The 20,858-nt window shown below is 53.7% G+C and overlaps 1 protein-coding gene across 1 annotated transcript in view; it reads left to right on the forward strand.

Annotated features, from left to right (window-relative positions):
* Positions 1-20,858, forward strand: part of DNAH9 (dynein axonemal heavy chain 9) — a 98,308-nt gene that overhangs the window by 68,424 nt on the left and 9,026 nt on the right. The window contains exons 52-67 of the mRNA XM_078618661.1: positions 136-297; positions 1,501-1,734; positions 2,723-2,983; positions 3,717-3,947; positions 4,575-4,769; positions 5,959-6,078; positions 6,192-6,380; positions 8,149-8,384; positions 9,784-9,906; positions 10,773-10,977; positions 12,496-12,660; positions 13,727-13,867; positions 15,784-15,954; positions 16,950-17,072; positions 19,270-19,463; positions 20,228-20,376. Of these exons, the coding sequence (XP_078474787.1) occupies positions 136-297; positions 1,501-1,734; positions 2,723-2,983; positions 3,717-3,947; positions 4,575-4,769; positions 5,959-6,078; positions 6,192-6,380; positions 8,149-8,384; positions 9,784-9,906; positions 10,773-10,977; positions 12,496-12,660; positions 13,727-13,867; positions 15,784-15,954; positions 16,950-17,072; positions 19,270-19,463; positions 20,228-20,376 (2,899 nt within the window). The remainder of the gene's footprint in view (positions 1-135; positions 298-1,500; positions 1,735-2,722; positions 2,984-3,716; positions 3,948-4,574; positions 4,770-5,958; positions 6,079-6,191; positions 6,381-8,148; positions 8,385-9,783; positions 9,907-10,772; positions 10,978-12,495; positions 12,661-13,726; positions 13,868-15,783; positions 15,955-16,949; positions 17,073-19,269; positions 19,464-20,227; positions 20,377-20,858) is intronic.

A 20,858-nucleotide genomic window follows, 5' to 3' on the forward strand; every position in this document is an offset into this window, starting at 1 on the left:
CATGTCGCTTCTGAAAAAGAGCTATATAGCTCAGTGATGCCTTACTTGGTAAAATTAAAATAGTTTAGTTTATAGTTTTTTTATGAGTCTCAAGACCCCCCTTCCCTTGCCGCTCCCCCCCCCCCCGCACCACAGGTGGCGCTGTGCTTCTCTCCCGTGGGGAACAAGCTGCGTGTGCGCGCCCGCAAGTTCCCGGCCGTGGTCAACTGCACGGCCATCGACTGGTTCCACGAGTGGCCGCAGGTGGCACTGGAGTCGGTCAGCCTGCGCTTCCTGCAGGAGACGGAGAGCATCGAGGTGAGCGGAGGGTCCACGCGGAAAGCCCCCCGGGGATGTGGAGCGCCAGCGAGCGTCACACACAAGGGCAGGACACGGCCCCGCTGCTTGATTTTGGTTTTCGATTTGAAGCTTTCGTGACTGCAGGGATTCATCTTCTTGGTTCTTTCGGTAAAGTCACGTAGAAGGGAATGACGCTGTCTTTCCGACAGCCCTGTTCTTCACCTGAGGACGGCTGCTTGCGTTGTGGCCGAAACGTCGTGAGAATTGTATTTTATGATGTTTTATTTTTATTATTTTATTATCTCCCTTCTACGTGACTTTACCGAAAGAATCAAGAAGATGCTTCATTTTGGTTCGGCCCGCGGTGGCCGCAAAATTCGGACTTTTTCTCCCGGGTGGGGTGGGCAGCCTAATTTCCTTTTTTTTTTGACTGAATATATTTCCCGGGTCGCTTTCGGACAAGGAGCAGGCACCGTGGTTTGTGCCGCGGTTGCTGTAACGGAAAAAATATTTAAAAAAGTACACGCCGTCCACTTCGCCGTGGATGTTAAGGGTCCTGAGATTTTATTTCAGAAAGAGTAGTAGGCCACGTTTGCCGGTGTCACGTTCCCATTATGCCTAATTGATAAATTGCTCCCGAATCGGTAAAATGGGAAAGCCCGCATAGCGACGGCACCCTCCTCCTTTCGGCTGGCTAATCCCCACTTTTTGGCCGACGCTGCGTTCACCTTGCGCCGTGGCCACTGAGGGTCTCCTAGGCTGGCCGCGGTGATTAGATGGTAACTCCCTCGCCTGGTGTATAGGAGGTCGTGGGTTTTATCCCCGACCCTGATGTTTTTTGTATAATTTGGAGCTTACATGTTTTCTCTCTCCCCGTGGTCGCGTGGATTTTTCACCGGGTCCTCCGGTTTTTCCCGTCCACATTTCAAATCGACGCGCGTTTGGTGTATTGGGCTACCGCTATGAATTTCCACGTGATGATGATGATGAGCCACTTCGTTGAGCTATCATTTGTGACAACCAGAACGAGCTACGTAGCTCAGTGGGGCCTTAACAGTCAAATAAAAAATAGTTTAGTTTAGACCGCAGCGGGGCGTCGGAACGGTCTAAGATGAGACACGATACCAGCTGCTGTGATTCACCGAGGCATTTGAGCGAGCGCCCTCCAAATCCTTATCGTTGCCCTCTCGCCTTCCTCCCTCCTTCTCCGTGTCTCTCCAGCCGAGCGTGCGTGAGTCGGTGAGTAAGTTCATGTCGTTCGTCCACACGAGCGTGAACGAGATGTCGCGGCAGTACCTGGCCAACGAGCGGCGGTACAACTACACGACGCCCAAGTCCTTCCTGGAGCAGATCAAGCTGTACCAGAGCCTGCTGGCGAGCAAGCGGGCGGAGCTCACCGCCAAGATGGAGCGTCTGGAGAATGGCCTGCAGAAGTTGCAGAGCACCTCGGCGCAGGTGCGACTCCTCTCCGTGACGCTTGTGGACACACGGCCGGCTTCGTGAAACCATTTTACCACCTTCTTGGTTCTTTCGGCAAAGTCACATAGAATGGAAATAATAAAATAATAAAAATAAAACATAATAAAATAATTCTCACGACGTTTCGGCCACAACGCTAGCAGCGTCTGTCGGGGAGACAGCGTCTGAATGAAAAAACACCATGCTTGGCGCGTATATTTAAGCTGGGTTGGAAGGTGGGAAGGTGCGCCTTGACAAAATAATTTGCATATCAAGAGGAATTTAGCATATTTATGGGAAATGCAGGTATGTGATTAGTACTACTTGTGAAATGCGTAGGAGGTGGGCGGGGGGGTTTCAAAGGCATATTATGCCCGTGCATTATGCAGGATTAGCAGCATCATCAGTATACTAAATATACTCTCCAATAAGCTGAGCTACTAACAGTAAGTAATACATTACAATTCTATGTCGCAAAAAATATAATATGCTTCCAGCTACACTTTTTTCCTTACATCACACGGGACTACCCCGTACTATATGCTGCCATAGACAAACCCAACATAAAATTATATACTGTATTACTATACACCATCCTATACATTTTACCACCGGTTTCTTTTAAATCAACAACCAACACGACCACGGGGGGAGTGAGAGAGAGAGAGACAGACAGACACTCGCAAACTCCAAATATACAACAGGCGCCGTCAGGGTCGGGACCAGGCGAGGTAGTTGACAACGCACCTGCCCTTCTTGGTGGTTTCTCTGCCGAGCAGCGGCCCCGGCACGGGGTCCACTGACATCTCGCCACCGTGGCGCAAAGCGTTTGGGGGAGGAGGGGGGGGGAAACGGTCTCGCCTCTCTTGCCACGCTCGCTCGCTCGCTCGCTCGGAGTTGCGGAGCGATCCCGCCGTCTGAACTTGATCGACCGCCCCCTCTCCTCCCCTCGACCCCTCTCCCTCCGCCTCGCCCGCGCACGCAGGTGGACGACCTGAAGGCCAAGCTGGCGTCGCAGGAGGTGGAGCTGAAGCAGAAGAACGAGGACGCCGACAAGCTGATCCAGGTGGTGGGCGTCGAGACGGAGAAGGTGTCCCGCGAGAAGGAGATCGCCGACGGCGAGGAGGCCAAGGTGGCCGTGTTCGCCGAGGAGGTGGGCAAGCAGCAACGCGACTGCGCCGAGGACCTGGCCAAGGCCGAGCCGGCGCTGATCGCCGCGCAGGATGCCCTCAACACCCTCAACAAGGTGCGGCGTCACCGGGGTTTCTTTTTCAGTGAGCGGTTCGGCGCGTTGATGGGCGCTCGGCTTAATCCCGGGGCGCCACGGTGGCGAGATGTTAACTAACTCGCCCGGTATGCAGTCGGTCGTGGGTTCGATCGCGACCCTTGACACCTGTATATTTGGAGTTTTCGTTTCTCTCTCTCTCTCTTTCCTCGTGGCCGCCTGGATTTCTCTCCGGGTCCTCCGATTTTTCCCTCCGCATTTAGAATCGACGTTCGTACCGCCATACATTTCCACGTGATGATAAGCCACTTCGTTGGGCTATTATTTGTGATGGCCAGGTCACTTGGTAGGGCTCAGTAGGCCCTACCTGGTGAAATAAAAACAGCATATAGTTGTTAGTGTTTGTAATCGGCGGACGCTCGGACGAACGAACGAGTCATTTCAATGAGTGATTTGGCTGATGAACGAGTGATTTGGCTGATGGATAGTTGGAATCATCGAAGGGCAGTTGGGCATCGTCGCCTGTTATATATATTTTTTCCATTTAAAGAAATACGTGTGATTGACGAGCGTGCCGTTCCTTCGAGGGGCTCGCGCTGCGAGCGCCGGGCCCTCTCGCTAACGCCCACGCGGTAAGGTGCGGTGCGGAAACGCAGCCTCTTGAGACCGGTGAACTTTGACCGTCGCTCGCCCCCCGCACCCCCCCCCCCCCCCCCGGGTCATCCCCCCCCCCCCCATCCCCCCCATCTCGCAGAACAACCTGACGGAGCTGAAATCGTTCGGCTCCCCGCCCCCGGCCGTGATCAACGTGACGGCGGCCGTGATGGTGCTCATGGCTCCCGGCGGGCGTATCCCCAAGGACCGCAGCTGGAAGGCGGGGAAGATCATGATGGCGAAGGTGGACCAGTTCCTGGACTCGCTCATCCACTTCAACAAGGAGAACATTCATGAGAACTGCCTCAAGGCCATAAGGCCCTACCTGCAGGTGCCCCGTGCACGCGCGCCGTGACCTCCACCCACCACCCCCGTGCACAGACACCGTGACCTCCACCCACCACCCCCATACACACAGACACCGTGACCTCTACCCACCACCCCCATACACACACACACACGGTGACCTCCACCCACCACCCCCATACACACACACACACGGTGACCTCCACCCACCACCCCCATACACACAGACACCGTGACCTCCACCCACCACCCCCATACACACACACACACGGTGACCTCCACCCACCACCCCCATACACACACACACACGGTGACCTCCACCCACCACCCCCATACACACAGACACCGTGACCTCCACCCACCACCCCCATACACACACACACACGGTGACCTCCACCCACCACCCCCATACACACACACACACGGTGACCTCCACCCACCACCCCCATACACACAGACACCGTGACCTCCACCCACCACCCCCATACACACACACACGGTGACCTCCACCAACCACCCCCATACACACACAGACACGGTGACCTCCACCCACCACCCCCATACACACACACACCGTGACCTCCACCCACCACCCCCATACACACACACGCGCACAACGCTTCGTAAAAGTTGGAATCCCTCTCTCTGTCAGGATCCGGCGTTCAATCCCGAGATGATCCAGGCCAAGTCGCTGGCGGCCGGAGGCCTCTGCTCGTGGGTGGTGAACATCGTCCGCTTCTACGAGGTCTACTGCGAGGTGGAGCCCAAGCGACAGGCACTGGGCAAGGCCAACTCTGACCTCGCCGCCGCCCAGGACAAGCTGACGAGCATCAAGGCGAAGATCACCGTGAGTGCCTCCCTCCGCTCTGCCGGCGGCGAAAGGGGCACGGAGGGAGCCCCGGTGTTGCAATGTTGTCTTGGGGGTCGGGGGGGGGAGGGGTTAAATGATGACTACAGTAGAACCGCTCTTAACGACCACCCCTGTGTATAGTAGTATAGTGTATAGTAGTATAGTGTAGTGTATAATAGTGTAGTGTATAGTAGTGTCACGTAGGTAAAAAATGAAATTGAAATTGATAAAAATAAAATAATAAAATAATAAAAATCACGACGTTTCGGAGGCAACACAAGTCTCCGTCATCAGGTGGGACCGTCACAGCCAGATTTGCTGTCACAGGCAGATTTGCTGTATCAATGATACAGATTTGCTGTATCAATCAATGATACAGCAAATCAATGATACAGCAAATCTGGCTGTGACAGTCCCACCTGATGACGGAGACTTGTGTTGCCTCCGAAACGTCGTGATTTTTATTATTTTATTTTTATTAATTTTAATTTCATTTTTTACCTACGTGACTTTACCGAAAAAACTAAGAGATGAAGAGAGATTCGTTTTGAAAACCATGCAGAGTCAAGTAGAGTCGCAGAACTCAAGACTCGAACTCGGGGCACAGCTCTCCGCCCGCGTTTTCGCGTCACGCCGGGGCGTTGGTTCGGCCCGACGTCCGACGTTTCGCTCCACGTGCCGCTGGGAGGCTTCTTTGGATCCCCACGTGCGGAGCGGAAGGTGGCAGGTTGGCGGGGGTGGCTCAGAGGTCAGAACCCTGAGCGACCGCGCCGCCCGGAATTGTTGTGTCTCACAACGCAACCCCTACGTGAAACAGAGCAACAGAGGGCAACCGAGTTCACGGTGTAGCCAACATCGTGGCAAGGCGGGCTCGCACGTACACGTTTGAGGTTTGCCGCAGAGCCGTCCGACGTTATTAGGGCCCGGTAACGCACGACGATGGGGCATGGCGTCCGACGCTTTCACGGCACGCGTGCTCGGGTGGGAGGGTCGTGAATTCACTTCCCTAACGGTTGCTCCCGGCGCGCGGGGCGAAACGTGGGCGGACGTCGTGCCGAGCGGGCGCGACCTGCACGCGCGCGTCGGGAGAGGCCGCTGCCGCGAGCGGGATGGTGCCTTTCGGCCAGGCGGGTGCCGGGCGGGCTCCGGGCGGGCGCTAACTCGCGTCCGCCGCCTCCCTCCGCAGGAGCTGAACACGAACCTGGCGAAGCTGACGGCGCAGTTCGAGAAGGCGACGGACGAGAAGCTCAAGTGCCAGGCGGAGGCGGAGAGCACGGCGCTCACCATCTCGCTCGCCAACCGCCTGGTGAGCGGGCGGACGCACGCACGCGCGCGTGGGCGCCCCGCGTTCCGCGTTCGGTTCGTCGCCCTCCACCCCCCGAGGAACGCAATGACACCCGTGGGCCTGCTGGCGCGCAGGTCGGTGGCCTGGCCTCGGAGAACGTGCGCTGGGCGGAGGCCGTGGGCTCCTTCCGGCGCCAGGAGCACACGCTGTGCGGGGACGTGCTGCTCGTCACCGCCTTCGTCTCTTACTTTGGCTACTTCACGCGCCGCTACCGCCACGAGCTGATGGAGGGCCAGTGGAAGCCCTTCCTCAGCCAGCTGAAGGTGACGGGGGGCTGGAGACACGGAATATGTATTTGCATTCTATATTTGAAGCTTTCGTGACTGCAAGGATTCATATTCTTAGGTTTTTTACGGTAAAGTCACGTAGGTAATAAATTGAAATTAATAAAAGTAAAATAAAAATTAAATAAAAATCACGACGTTTGTGTTGCCTCCGCGACGTCGTGATTTATATTTTATTTTTATTTTACTTTTATTAATTTTAATTTTTTACCTACGTGACTTTACCGAAAGAACCTAAGAATATTTATTTGCACTTGCGGGAGTAATTCCGATGAGCCTACGAAGATCTTTTTTTGCACAGATGTCCAGTAGGGGGGAGCAGGTCAGAACGTTACATACAACAAAGAGGACGATAACAAGATATTAGTGCAAATGATTAAGCAAGGTAATCAAATCGCTTAAAAATGTATACATATAAAACTGAGCTATTTTTTTATCTTACGAGGTTAAGCACAGCCTGGGGCGGTGGGCGTGGGTTGCCACCTGTGCTGGTTTAACCGGGATAATTCCTCTTGATTGAGGTGGCTGCCAGCATGTTTAGTACATCAGAGGGTGGCAACTCTAGCTGTGGGGTAGTCTTAGATGGGCCATCTCCGGGTTCATAATTGATATTTGGGTCAGAACGACGTGTAAGTTAAATGTGCGCATGTATGTTGAACTTCTTTCGCACCGTGCGTAGCCAGCCGTGCGAATCGGAGGTGCGGGGGAAGGACAACAAACTCAACACAAACAAGCAGTTCGAAAGAAATTAGTTTTAAATCTAGATTTAAAAGTGCATTGCTCCAGCGGCTTCCTTATATCGGAAAGGAAGAGCGTTCCAGACGGCCGCAGAAGCGCATTTGAAAGCGCGCGATGCAGTGACAATCTATGCTCGATGGCTAGCCAAAAGCCGCTGCTGCGAGGATGACCGGAGTGTGTGTTGCAAATGTGTGTTGTATGCCCTCCTCCACCTGACACAGCCAATTCATGAAGTTGCAACAGTTGTCAGCAATCTACCTGACGATGCTTGTTGTAACTACCGGCGAAACGTCGCACTACCAAATCGTAAAACGCCTGTCGATTGCTCTCAAACACCGGTAGTGCTGCAGCAGCAGTAATGCATTTGGCACATTTTTTCATCACTTGACACGTTTATTAATTGGCCCTGTTGGGTGGAGGAGGTTGTATGACACACAACTTACTTACGCGGCGATCTGACCCCAAATTCAAATATTGATCATAACAGAACGCCTGCACCGTGTTAAAGGGGCACCACGGTGGCGAGATGTTAACTACCTCGCCTGGTATACAGGAGGTCGTCGCTTCGATCTCGACACTGATGCCTGTATATTTGGAGTTTGCATGTTCTCTCACCCCGTGGTCGCGTGTGTTTTTCTCCGGGTCCTCCGGCTTTCCCCCTCCACGTTTGAAGTAGTTGGCTGCTTTAAATTTGATGATAAGCCACTTCGTTGGACTATCATTTGTGATGGCCAGGTACGTTCTGAAAAACAGCTATAAAAATAAATCTTGATTTAAAGCTTTCGTGACTGCTGCAATTCATACTCTTTGGGTATTTCGGTAAAGGCACCTAGATAGCGAAATAATAGATCACGACGTTTCGATCGCAACACTGGCAATCGTCTTCTTTACCGAAAGACCCAAAGAGTAGCTATATATATAGTTCAGTGGGCCTCCTTACCTGGGTGAATAAAAAAAAAATAGTTTGATGGCAACGTAAAAAACGATTTCCTTGCATCTGAGCGGCCAGGTTCCCATCCCGATCACGGAGGGTCTCGACCCGTTGTCGATGCTGACGGACGACGCCGACATCGCGGCGTGGCAGAACGAAGGCCTGCCGGCCGACCGCATGTCCACCGAGAACGCGACGGTGCTCACGGGCACGCAGCGCTGGCCCCTCATGGTCGACCCGCAGCTGCAGGGCAGCAAGTGGATCCGCAACAAGTACGGCGACGGCCTGCGGATCGTCCGCATCGGCCAGAGGGGGTGAGTGACCGCGGCCCCAGTAACGACCGCCACGGTGGCTAGGAGATGTTAACTACCTCGCCCGGTGTGCAGGAGGTCGTGGGTTCGATCCCGACCCTGACGCCTGCTGCTGTATATTTGGACTTTGCATCTCTCTCTCCGTGGTGAGATGTTAACTACCTCGCCCGGTGTGCAGGAGGTCGTGGGTTCGATCCCGACCCTGACGCCTGCTGCTGTATATTTGGAGTTTGCGGCTCTCTCCGTGGTGAGATGTTAACTACCTCGCCCGGTGTGCAGGAGGTCGTGGGTTCGATCCCGACCCTGACGATGCCTGCTGCTGTATATTTGGAGTTTGCGGCTCTCTCCGTGGTGAGATGTTAACTACCTCGCCTGGTGTGCAGGAGGTCATGGGTTCGATCCCGATCCCGACCCTGACGATGCCTGCTGTATATTTGGACTTTGCGTGTCTCTCTCTCTCTCCCCGTGGTCGCGTGGGTTTTTCTCCGGGTCTTCCGGGTTTTTCCTCCACATTTTAGAATCAACATAAGCCACTCCGATTAGCGTGGTTGGCTACGTATGGTGCGAAAGAAGTTCAACATACATACACACTTCATCGAGCTATGAATTGTGATCGCCAGGCCTCTTATGAAAACACATTCCTGCAGAGGGAGCTGGTAGGAACGTTGGGTTGCTCGGTCAATGGCCAGGGTCAACGGCAGCATGGTGTATTCCGCAAATATGCCTGACTGTGAGGGCGGGCACAAGTCGGCGTGATTAGGTTAGACGTTGAGTTTTATAAGGGCACCACGGAGTGACCAGCCCCTCCCCACCCAGCCTCACCCCTCCCACCCCCCACCCAGTTCCACCCTCCCCACCCAGCCCCTCCCCACCCCCCCCCACCCAGCCCCTCTCCACCCTCCCATCCCCACCCAGCCCCACCCTCCCCACCCAGCCCCTCCCCTCCCCACCCAGCCCCTCCCTCCCCACCCAGCCCCTCCCTGCGTGTCGGACGGACACAATAATCCCCTGTGGGCTGGTGTAACCAGGAGGTTCCTTCCAGTAAAACAGCTGTATAGCTCAGTGGGCCTTACCTGGTAAATAAAACAATAGTTTAGTTTATAGTTTAGTTTAGACCACGGCTGCGCACGACCGTGGCTGCGAACACCGAACCGTGAGCCACATAGCCACCTCGTGCTGCCCCCGAATATATTTCACTTTGTGCGAGTTGACGGATCGTTCAGAGAGTCGCGTGCGCGTAGCCACGGCATTGTCCGAGCGATGCGGGATCGAGGTTGGCGGATCGCACAGACGACGAGCACCGCTGTCGGCGCGCACGCGTCTGCACGCCGGCGGCGCTGTCGGCGCGGCCGTGACGCGGGCGACGTCACGACGCCCGTTGCCGCTGCCGCCGCTGCCGCAGGTACCTGGACGTGATCGAGATGGCGCTGTCGGCCGGAGACACGGTGCTCATCGAGAACCTGGAGGAGGCGGTGGACCCCGTGCTGGGGCCGCTGATCGGCAGAGAGACCATCAAGAAGGGCAGGTGCGTTGTTGACTATCTCGCCTCGTGTGCGGGGGGTCGTGGATTCCATCACGCGGTCTATGGCTCGTGGGCCTCATCCTTACTTCAGCTTGAGCCATTTGTGTTTTTGGAAGAGAATGGCTCGTCCCTGGATACCTCTGCGCAACGTAAGTTACTTGAAGTCTCCACTGGAGGGAGGGCTGGCACTGTTTGTGTCAAGGTCGTGTGCATCGTGATCTTTTTGTGGCTCTTAACAGTCGCGCTCATTGCTGTGCGTGTTGCGGTGGGGGACGGTGGCGCAGCAGTTAGCGTGCTGAGCTAGAAACCCGCTCATGGCCACCGACAGTGACGGTTATCTGAAACCAGGTCCTGGGCCCTTCCTCTAGGCTGAATCAGCCTTAAAATTAATACCTGGTGTGTAAACCTCAGCACCGGGGAGACAAAGGCGGCCAGGTGTGCTGCTGAATACATAGCTCCAGCGGCTTACTAATATCGGAAGGAAGAGCGTTCCAGACGGCCGCCGAAGTCCACCTCAAAGAGCGCGACGTGGCGACCGTCTTTGTTCGACAACTTCAGCCAAAAGCCGCCGCCGCTGCTGCTGCTGCTGCTGCGAGGGTGAGAGCACGGGTGACTGAAACCCGGCTCTGAACTCACATCCTCAGTGGTGCCAGCTCAGTTGCTCCACGATGATGAGTTTCCCTCCTCGGTCATCGGTGACCGGAGCGCGACGGTCATCGCCGGTTCGCCTGACGGCGTCGGGGCGTCAACCGCGGGGCCTCCGAGTGACGTCGGCTTTCGAACGGCGCAGTTTTATCAGCGCGGCGCCGGCCCCCGGCGGTCACCCGCCTGTGGGGCAACCGCCCCTTGCACCTCCCGTCCACTCGCAGGTACATAAAGATCGGCGACAAGGAGTGCGAGTACAACGCCAGCTTCCGGCTCATCCTGCACACGAAGCTGGCCAACCCGCACTACCAGCCCGAGATGCAGGCGCAGTGCACGCTCATCAACTTCACGGTGACGCGCGACGGCCTTGAGGACCAGCTGCTGGCCGCCGTCGTCAGCATGGAGCGGCCCGACCTGGAGGAGCTGAAGGTGAGGCCGGCGGCGTCATGACGACGGACGGTGACGACGGCGGTGGCGGCGGTGGTGACGGTGATCGGTGGGGGGGGGCTGTCGGTACGGATGCTGCTGCTGCAACAACTCTGCTCCCCTCTGCCGCTCCCCCGCGCCTTCGCCAACCCGCACTGACCATCGTTGCGAAAGTGCAGTATCGGAATATTAATTTTATAAAGCTCTATTTCGCAGATGGGAGGAATTCGATGGGCTATTAAAGTTTACACTATGAGACATCTCCTTTACCAGTGGCAAAATATAGTAATAGGTTTTTACCCTTTCAACTGGTACAAAAACTGACGCCTTTATACAAGGCATCATGTTTGCAATAACCACAACACAAGCAGTCAAAATGCAAACAAAAAGAAACAACTCTGATGATGATAATGATATGCACTGTCCTTGAAGTTGATTGGTCCACACCCGAGACAGCTTTTCCTAGAGCCTAGTCTAACATGGTGTTGGACCAGATGACGCATTTTGGCGTCATCTGGCTGCTTGTGTTGTGGTTATTGCAAACATGATGCCTTGTATAAAGGTGTCAGTTTTTGTACCAGTTGAAAGGGTAAAAACCTATTACTCTATTAAGGTCTACTTCACAGATGCGCAGTAGGGCGCATGGGGGGGGGGGTCAGAACCTTACAACAACAAACACAATACAAAAGCACGAAAGGAGTGCAACGGTGTGGGACAGGCAAGCCGTGCTAATCCGCGGATGGACGAAACTCTGTACCCACGCGGTTAGCAAATCGGTATGCCGAAGGAAAACCGTGGACACATAAATACCGCAGGTGCGAATAACGCGGTTAGTGAGGGATTGCTGTATATTGAAATAACCGCCGTATTGTTTTCATTTGTCCTGATTTCTCTTGGCTTCATCGCTGTGCTTTATATATTTTTTATTTTTGTCACCTTGGTATAACCCTGGCTCAGAGTCGCGCAAATGTGACTCTTCTCCTGGTCCCTTGAGACTGCCTCACTTTCTGAGCCCGTGCCCCTACTGGAGATCTGTGAGAAAGAGCTTCATAGCTTGTCGGATTCCTCCAGGATAAGTAAAGATTGTGATTCTGGTTGAACGTGTGTATGTATGTTGAACTTGTTTCACAACATAGGTAGCCGACCATGCTAATCGGAAGGTGCGGGGCAAGGACAATAAACTAAACACAAAAAGCAGTTGTATGTACGTACGTATGTTGAACTTCTTATGCACCGTACGTAGCCAACCGTGCTAATCGGAGGTGGCGGGGGAAGGACAATAAACTAAACACAAAAAGCAGTTTTTGTATGTACGTATGTTTAACTTCTTATGCACCATACGTAGCCAACCGTGCTAATCGGAGGTGTGGGGCAAGGACAACAGCAGTTCTAAGAAACTAGTTTTTCGATCCAGGATAAACGAAGCTTCTCATTCGGGTTGAACTAAACCAACTTGGCGCTGGACCGACACGCGCAGCGGTGGATTGTCGCGTGGGCGCGCTCCGTCTCTCCTCCCCGCAGTCGAACCTGACCAAGCAGCAGAACGACTTCAAGATCACCCTGAAGAACCTGGAGGACAACCTCCTGTCGCGCCTGTCGGCCGCCTCGGGCAACTTCCTGGGCGACACGGCGCTCGTGGAGAACCTGGAGACCACCAAGCGCACGGCGGCCGAGATCGAGGAGAAGGCACGGCCACGCCGCGGCGCACCGCGATCGATTCACGCGCGGCGTCTGCGCGTGGCAGCGTACTCGAGATGCTACGCGCGGCCGGCGGGTCCCCGCGTTGGAGCCTTTCCATGGCAGTCGTAGGCACAGGAGGAGGAGGGGATGGCAGAGGTCGCAAATGGGTTTTGATTCCTTACCCGTACCTGGCCGCACCAGGGTCGCAAACGGGTACCCGTACCCTACTCGATACCCGGCTACCCGTACACGTACCCTAACCATACCTGGCCGGGTACGGGTAGGGTACGGGTACGGGTACCCGATTGCGACCTCTGGGATGAAGCCACGTTGCAGGCGCGGGTGGGTTGATTCTAGGAACTTGAATTGTGAGACAAGACGTTGGGAAATGAGTGACAAACGGTTACTCACCAGTGACTCACGGCCTACCCGTACCCGGCCGCAGCAGGGTCGCAAACTGGTACCCGTACCCGGCCGGGTACGGGTAGCCGGGTATCGGGTAGGGTACGGGTATCGGGTACCCGGTTGCGACCTCTGGGGGACGGTTGAGTAGCGCGGCGTCTGCGCGTAGCAGCGTACTGATGCCGTTGTTAGGCAGACAGCGGGCCCGCGTTGGAGCCTACCGAGGCAGTTGTAGGCACAGGAGGAGGAGGGGACGGTTGCGTAGCGCTGCGTCTGCGCGTAGCAGCGTACTGATGCCGCTGTTAGGCAGACAGCAGCCTTGCTTTGCATTCTACGGAGGCAGTCGTAGGCACAGGACAGTCGAGGGCCCGGGCTTACATGGGGGCACGGACGGCTGGGGGGAAGGCACGATAGACATGAGGGAGATTCATTGGATTGTCACCGTCGAGATTATATCGTCACGCTCATAAAGATTCGAATTCGAGCCGATGCTTGATGCAGCCCGATTTATTTTCGTGAACCAAGGGAGCACCTTGAGCTGCTTTTGGGACCGTGAACTATTGCTTTGCTTTGCTCATACCGAGCTGTACCCCCCCCCTCCCCCCGCTCTCTCCTCCACACCTCTTCATCATCATCATCATTGTGATGATCGTCGCGATCGACGTGACAGGTCAAGGAGGCCAAGGTGACGGAATTGAAGATCAACGAGGCGCGCGAGCACTACCGCCCGGCAGCGGCGCGGGCTTCCCTCCTCTACTTCATCATGAACGACCTCAACAAGATCCACCCAATGTACCAGTTCTCGCTGAAGGTGAGTTCCCTTGCACTCACTCGAGGTGAGGTCTCACTCCAGGTGAGGTCTCATTCAATGTGAGGTCACACGCAAGTTGAGGTCACACTCAATTCCCTTCCTAACGTACATGTTGTTTACGTCGTTCATTGTGAACATTCGGTCACAGTTCCAAAGACCTGCACTGTTTCATTGCTTTATGGCTTTATTTTGGTGATTTTCGAAAAGTTTTTTGGTTTGGCCATGTTTGTTTGTTGTAGTACAGAGTTAGACTGATGGCCTTAATCTAAGTTGTCTTGTGGTTGTTGTTGTTTGACTTGCATCCCACTGGGATTTTTGCACACAGCGTCGGTGTACGGTGATTTTTCTGCAATATTTTTCTGTCTTTTCTTGGATTTTCTGTTTGCACTCAGTTACATAGTCACTTTAAGATGTTTTCTTGTTCATGTTTTTGTTTTTTGTTTGTTGCGGTTGCACCCGATTTAAGAGCCGAATGGCTCACAGGACTATACCTAATAAATTAAACTTTGAAACTTTGAAAACTTTGTTTTAGGGCTACGATTTTGGCTTAGGTTTTGTGTCCTGTTAAATGGGCTTTGAGGTGTCATTCCCTGGCTCACCAGGAGCAGGCAGTACGGGACAGACTGTTTCCCCTTCGCACGCACGGGGGGATATCTCCGGGAGCTCCGGTTTCCTCCACGTATAAGCACTCATTAATTGGCCGACATCACCTTACTTACTAGAGGACCGCAGGAGCTTGGGCAATCATTGGCGCTGGCTCGGTGTCTTCGAGAGCGAGCCAATGCCGGGCAACGTAAGACGTCGACATTGTGATGATGACATTTAACCCTTTCCCGTACCGTTCACCGCTGAATCTGGAAACGCGCGGTTGGTTCAGCGTTAATTTTATTTAGAGAGGCGTAGTAGGACCGTTGTTACTCTTAGGTTTTTTCGGTAAAGTCACGTAAGTAAAAATAAATAATAAAAATAATATAAATAATAATAGAAATTAAATAATAAATCACGACGTTTCGGAGGCAACACAAGTCTCCGTCATCAGGTGGGACCGTCACAGCTAAATTTACTGTAGCAAGTGAGGCAAAATTCCAAGAGACGAGCTCTTAAATACAAGTTGAGGGGGAGGGGGGGAGGGGCTTATCTGAATGTGGTGGCCAATGAATGGAACGTGTTGGGGGGGGTGGGCGGGGCTATAAGAGAACAATAGGTGCACTTGGGGTTGTAACCGGTGTTGGCTGACAATCCAAATACAAAAAAGGCAGTACAGTTAAACGCTGGGGATGTCAACACTCGGTAAAGTAGGGCCGTTGTTTTTAAAGACGTTGTTACCGCAGAGAACCGTAGCGACACAACCGTACTCTGTGACGGCTGGCGTACGTGTACACCAGCGGAACGGAATGGAAGTAAAAACCGATGACGTATGTACACGTACGTCATCGGAATGGGAAAGGGTTCACATGACGTTGGTGACGATGACGATGATGACGATTTTCTGTACGGGGAAAGCCTCGCCGAGTCTCAACGAGACGGACGGCGAGCACAGGACAGTGAGCACAGGACAGTGAGGAGCCAGTTGTCAACTCCGTAGGCGACCCACCGATGGTGATGCTTTTGATTGCTTTTGATTGGGCGACGGCCAGAGGTCGCAACCGGGTACCCGATACCCGTACCCTACCCGATACCCGGCTACCCGTACCCGGCCGGGTACGGGTACCCGTTTGCGACCCTGGTGCGGCCGGGTACGGGTAGGCCGTGAGTCACTGGTGAGTAACCGTTTGTCACTCATTTGCGACCTGGTGCGGCCGGGTACGGGTACGGGTAAGGAATCAAAACCCGTTTTCGACCTCTGGCGACGGCTCGTGACGCGGGCCTAACGTCGAACCGCGTGCTTGCGCGTGCGCGTGTGCCCCCCGGCGCAGGCGTTCAGCGTGGTGTTCCAGATGGCGGTGCAGCGGGCGGCGCCGGACGAGACGCTGAAGCAGCGCGTGGCCAACCTCATGGACAGCATCACCTTCTCCATTTTCCAATACACAACTCGGGGGCTCTTCGAGTGCGACAAGCTGACCTTCACGGCGCAGGTCGCCTTCCAGGTGAGGACCCCCGGCGCGTCGGCGAGACGTTAACTACCTCGCCCGGTGTGCAGGAGGTCGCGGGTTCGATCCCAAACCTGGCGAGATGTTAACTACCTCGCCCGGTGTGCAGGAGGTCGTGGGTTCGATCCCAACCCTGGCGAGATGTTAACTACCTCGCCCGGTGTGCAGGAGGTTGTGGGTTCGATCCCAACCCTGGCGAGATGTTAACTACCTCGCCCGGTGTGCAGGAGGTCGTGGGTTCGATCCCAACCCTGGCGAGATGTTAACTACCTCGCCCGGTGTGCAGGAGGTCGTGGGTTCGATCCCAACCCTGGCGAGATGTTAACTACCTCGCCCGGTGTGCAGGAGGTCGTGGGTTCGATCCCAACCCTGGCGAGATGTTAACTACCTCGCCCGGTGTGCAGGAGGTCGTGGGTTCGATCCCAACCCTGGCGACGCCTGTTATATATTTGGAGTTTGCGTGTCACTCTCCCTCTCTCCCCCGTGGAATCAGCATCACACATGCCTGCCAGTAGCACCCCTATAACGCTGTACGTAAATTTTATATAAAGGACAAAATCCCACATACAGCCACCACCAAGCAAACGAAAACCCTACTACTACCACCACTACCACCAAGCAAAATAAAAAATGAATGAACAAATTTAAGGAATGGATGTTTCCGCGTGGGTTTCCTCCATCATCACCGTGATTCCGTCCAGTGTCGATATGTCCGTGTATTTCCTCTCTTCCCGTAGCTATGATGTCACCGGTTTTAGCACAAAGCATCCCAATTCTTAAAATAAATGCTGCCAACTACTAAATTGGGACTACGCGTGACAACATCATCCCCTTCTCTGCGAAAGCTTGGCAGGACCCTCCCGAAAAAGGAGTCTTGAGAATCGGCGAGGCTTTGGCCTACTCTTCCACACTGGTCAGATTCCTTGGACGAGGCCGGAGTGCCCACACTTTACGCCGCCACCCTGATTTGTGCCATCGTTGTCCGCCCACAGGTGCTGCTTACGAACCGTGAGATCATCCCGCAGGAGCTTGACTTCCTCCTGAGATTCCCAGCTCAGCCGGGAGTGACCAGTCCCGTGGACTTCCTGTCAAACCAGTCGTGGGGCGGAATCAAGGTTCGTGTGCGGAGCATTTGTACTGTCGGTATCCGCCCGCGACTAAACCGGGTCCTAAGAGTTGATGGGTCTTCGGCCCAGTGAAACCCAATGACTGCACAAAAAGAACGGTCACATTACATGCTCTTTGGTTTTTGTCGGTAAAGTCACGTAGGTGAGAATAAAAATAAATATTTAAAAAACATAAAAAAAATATTAAAGATAAAATATTCTCACCGACGTGACTTTACCGAAAAAACCAAAGAGTATGGATCCTTGCAGTCACGAAAACTTCAAATCTAGAATTGGTCACATTACATTCGGCTTTTCACTTGTACGTTCTCGTGGATTGCGATGCGGGTATTGCGTCGACCGCACGGCATGCCCAACCACCACGACGCCAAAGTCCCCCCGATGAACGGGTGACGGTCGCGAACCGGCTGGCCGTCAAGTCCGTGCCCACGGGTGACGACCCTCTGCGGTTAGGGGTCGTGAGAGCGAACATTCTTATCGACCAAACTCTTGCCGACTCGCGGTCGGAAACTTGGGACCGTGTTGTCATCATCGTCGTCGCCATCATCGTCAGGAATAATTTACGTAAAAAACCCCAAGGGAGTTCGTTGAGGCTAATGCCACGTTTGCATGAGCCACACGACTCAAAGTAGAATCAGAAAATGTAATTATCCTGGAGGAATCCAGATGAGCTATGAAGCCCTTTTTCACGGATTTCCTATAAACTCGAGCGTCCGTCGAGGAGCATAGATGCAGTGCAGGACAACGGTGAATTCGGAGGCGCTGCCCTCTGCCTGCAACGTAGCTCGGAAGCGCGCGGCTGCAACCGACGAAGCGGCGTGCTAAATTTCGATTTAAAGCTTTCGTGACTGCAGGGATTCATCGTCTTGGTTCTTTCGTTAAAGTCACGTAGAAGGAAAATAATAAAATAATAAAAATAAAACATAATAAAATAATTCTCACGACGTTTTATTTTATTATGTTTTATTTTTATTATTTTATTATTTTCCTTCTACGTGACTTTACCGAAAGAACCAAGACGATGAAGTGGCGTGCGCACCGTCCGCCTGCCCTGGCGATGACCAAGCTGTCCCGAGATGGGGCGCGTTGCGGCTGATGTGGTCAAATGCGTGGGCATTAACCACGATCGTTTCCGTGACGTAATTATCTGTTTCATTGAATATTACCACGTTGTTTAGATGGAATAATTCGTATAAATAAAAGGCATTGATTCTTATACGCGCGATTCAGTGCACGTACTTTTATCCTTCAGAGTCAAAGTTGACACGCGCGCTTGCTCCTGTGTGAGTGTGTGTATGGCACAAGCGTCGTGGTGACGTCACCGTCACTTAGTGGCGAATGGCGGTTGTTGTTGTTGTGGGGGGCGGTAGTGTAGCGGTTAGCGCTACGCTGCGCTACGAACCTGGCGACCCAGGTTCGATTCCCGCTCACGGCCAACACCCAGTGACGATTATCTGAACCGGTCCTGGGCCTCCCCTAGGTGGACTCGGCCTCAAAATGAGTACCTGGTGCGGTGTGTAAACATCGCCACTGGGGAGACAAAGGCGGTCGGGCATGGTGCTGGCCACCCACCCCCTCGTGTACCGTTACGGCCTTCATAGGTGCTCGCTAACAGCACTTGCCCCTACAGTCTGTGAAGGCTATACAGGGGATCTTTGTCTTTGTGGGGGGCGGTAGTGTAGTGGTTTGTGCTCTTCGTTACGAACCGAATGCTTGAACTGGTTTCTAGGCCTCCCCTAGGTCGACTCAGCCTAAATGAAGTACGTGGTGCATTGTGTAAACATCAGCACTGGGGAGACAGAGGCGGCCGGGCGTGGCGTTGACTACACCATGCCTTCGTGCGCCGTACCTGATCTGGCGAGCAATCGAAACGAAGACAGCCACAGCATTTGCGTGTGATCAGATGCGCTTCTGCGGCCGTCTGGAACACTCTTCCTTCCGATATTAGGAAGCCACTGGAGCGATGCACTTTTAAATCATCTAGATTGAAAACAAATTTTTTTTGAACTACTTTTTGTGTTTAATTTGTTTTTTCCTTACCCCACACCTCCGATTAGCATGGTTGGCTACATCCGGTGCGAAAGAATTTCAACATACATGCACACCTGCCTTCATAGGCACTGCTAGCTAGCAGCACTCGTCCCAACGTGGACAATCTTTATGCACCGTCCGTGCGCGTGCTCAGGCCCTGTCAAACATGGAGGCGTTCCAGAACCTGGACCGGGACATCGAGGGATCGGCCAAGCGCTGGAAGAAGTTCGTGGAGTCGGAGGCGCCCGAGAAGGAAAAGTTCCCGCAGGAGTGGAAGAACAAGACTGCGCTGCAGCGTCTGTGCATGATGCGCGCGCTACGCCCCGACCGCATGACCTACGCCGTGCGGTGAGGGCGCCACCACCGGGAACCCCCCCCCCCCCTCACTACTCCGAGTGTTAAGCGCGCAGGCGGCAAAGCTGGATGACCGAGTAGCCCCGAGGGCTTGTGCCGGGTCCGCAGGGCTACGGCGAGGAGGAGTGGGACCTATCGACTCGTATAGACATCCGCGGATTGCATGGAGACCCATAGACTTACGTAGAGACCCGCAGACTGAAATGAAGACCCGTAGACTTACGTAGAGACCCATGACATTTTTTCGATTTAAAGCTTTCGTGACTGCAGGGATTCATCTTCTTGGTTCTTTCGGTAAAGTCACGTAGAAGGGAAATAATAAAATAATACAAATAAAATCATTCTCACGACGTTTCGGCCACAACGCAAGCAGCCGTCCTCAGGTGAAGAACAGGTCTGTCGGAAAGACAGCATCTGAATGAACACCACCAGGCTTGGCAGCGTATATTTAAGCTGGGTTGGAGGGGGAAGAGCGCCTTGACAACCCAGCTTAAATATACGCTGCCAAGCCTGGTGGTGTTCATTCAGACGCTGTCTTTCCGACAGACCTGTTCTTCACCTGAGAATGGCTGCTTGCGTTGTGGCCGAGACGTCGTGAGAATTATTTTATTATGTTTTATTTATAGTATTTTATTATTTCCCTTCTATGTGATTTTACCGAAAGAACCAAGAAGATGAGACCCATAACAATTCCAGTCTGTCGAGACTAACACGGGGTGGGGGGGGGGGACCCTTTGTTTGCTCGCTACTCGGCACAGGGACTTTGTGGAGGAGAAACTTGGCAACAAGTACGTGGCCGGGCGCTCGCTCGACTTTGCCGCCTCCTTCGAGGAGTCGGGTCCGGCCATCCCCATGTTCTTCATCCTCTCACCGGGCGTGGACCCGCTCAAGGACGTGGAGCGGCACGGTGGGTTGCGCACGTGACTTGGTCGGCGGGGGGGGCACAGCGGGGCCGCTCGTGCCCCCCCTTTGCGAGATTCCCTACTCGCACGGCTCCCCGTGCGGAGTTTGTTTGTTTCTGTCTTCACACTCATCTTCTTGGTTGTTTCGGTAAAGTCATCACGTAGAAGGGAAATAATAAAATAATAAAAATGAAACATTTCATAATTCTCACGACGTTTCGGCCACAACGCAAGCAGCCGTCCTCAGGTGAAGAACAGGTCTGTCGGAAAGACAGCGTCTGAATGAAACACCACCAACCCAGCTTAAATATACGCTCCAACCCTGGTGGCAAGGTAATTAACATCGCGTGGAAATCTATAGTCGCAGCCAATTAATCTAAATAACCTCAACTTAAATTTCGATTTCAAGCTTTCGGGACTGCAGGGAATTCATATTGTTGGTTCTTTCGGTAAAGTCACGTAGAAGGGAAATAACAAAATAATAAAA

The sequence above is a fragment of the Lampetra planeri genome, chromosome 58, assembly GCF_965212315.1.
Source record: "Lampetra planeri chromosome 58, kcLamPlan1.2.h2, whole genome shotgun sequence".
In the NCBI taxonomy this organism is placed as follows: domain Eukaryota; kingdom Metazoa; phylum Chordata; class Hyperoartia; order Petromyzontiformes; family Petromyzontidae; genus Lampetra; species Lampetra planeri.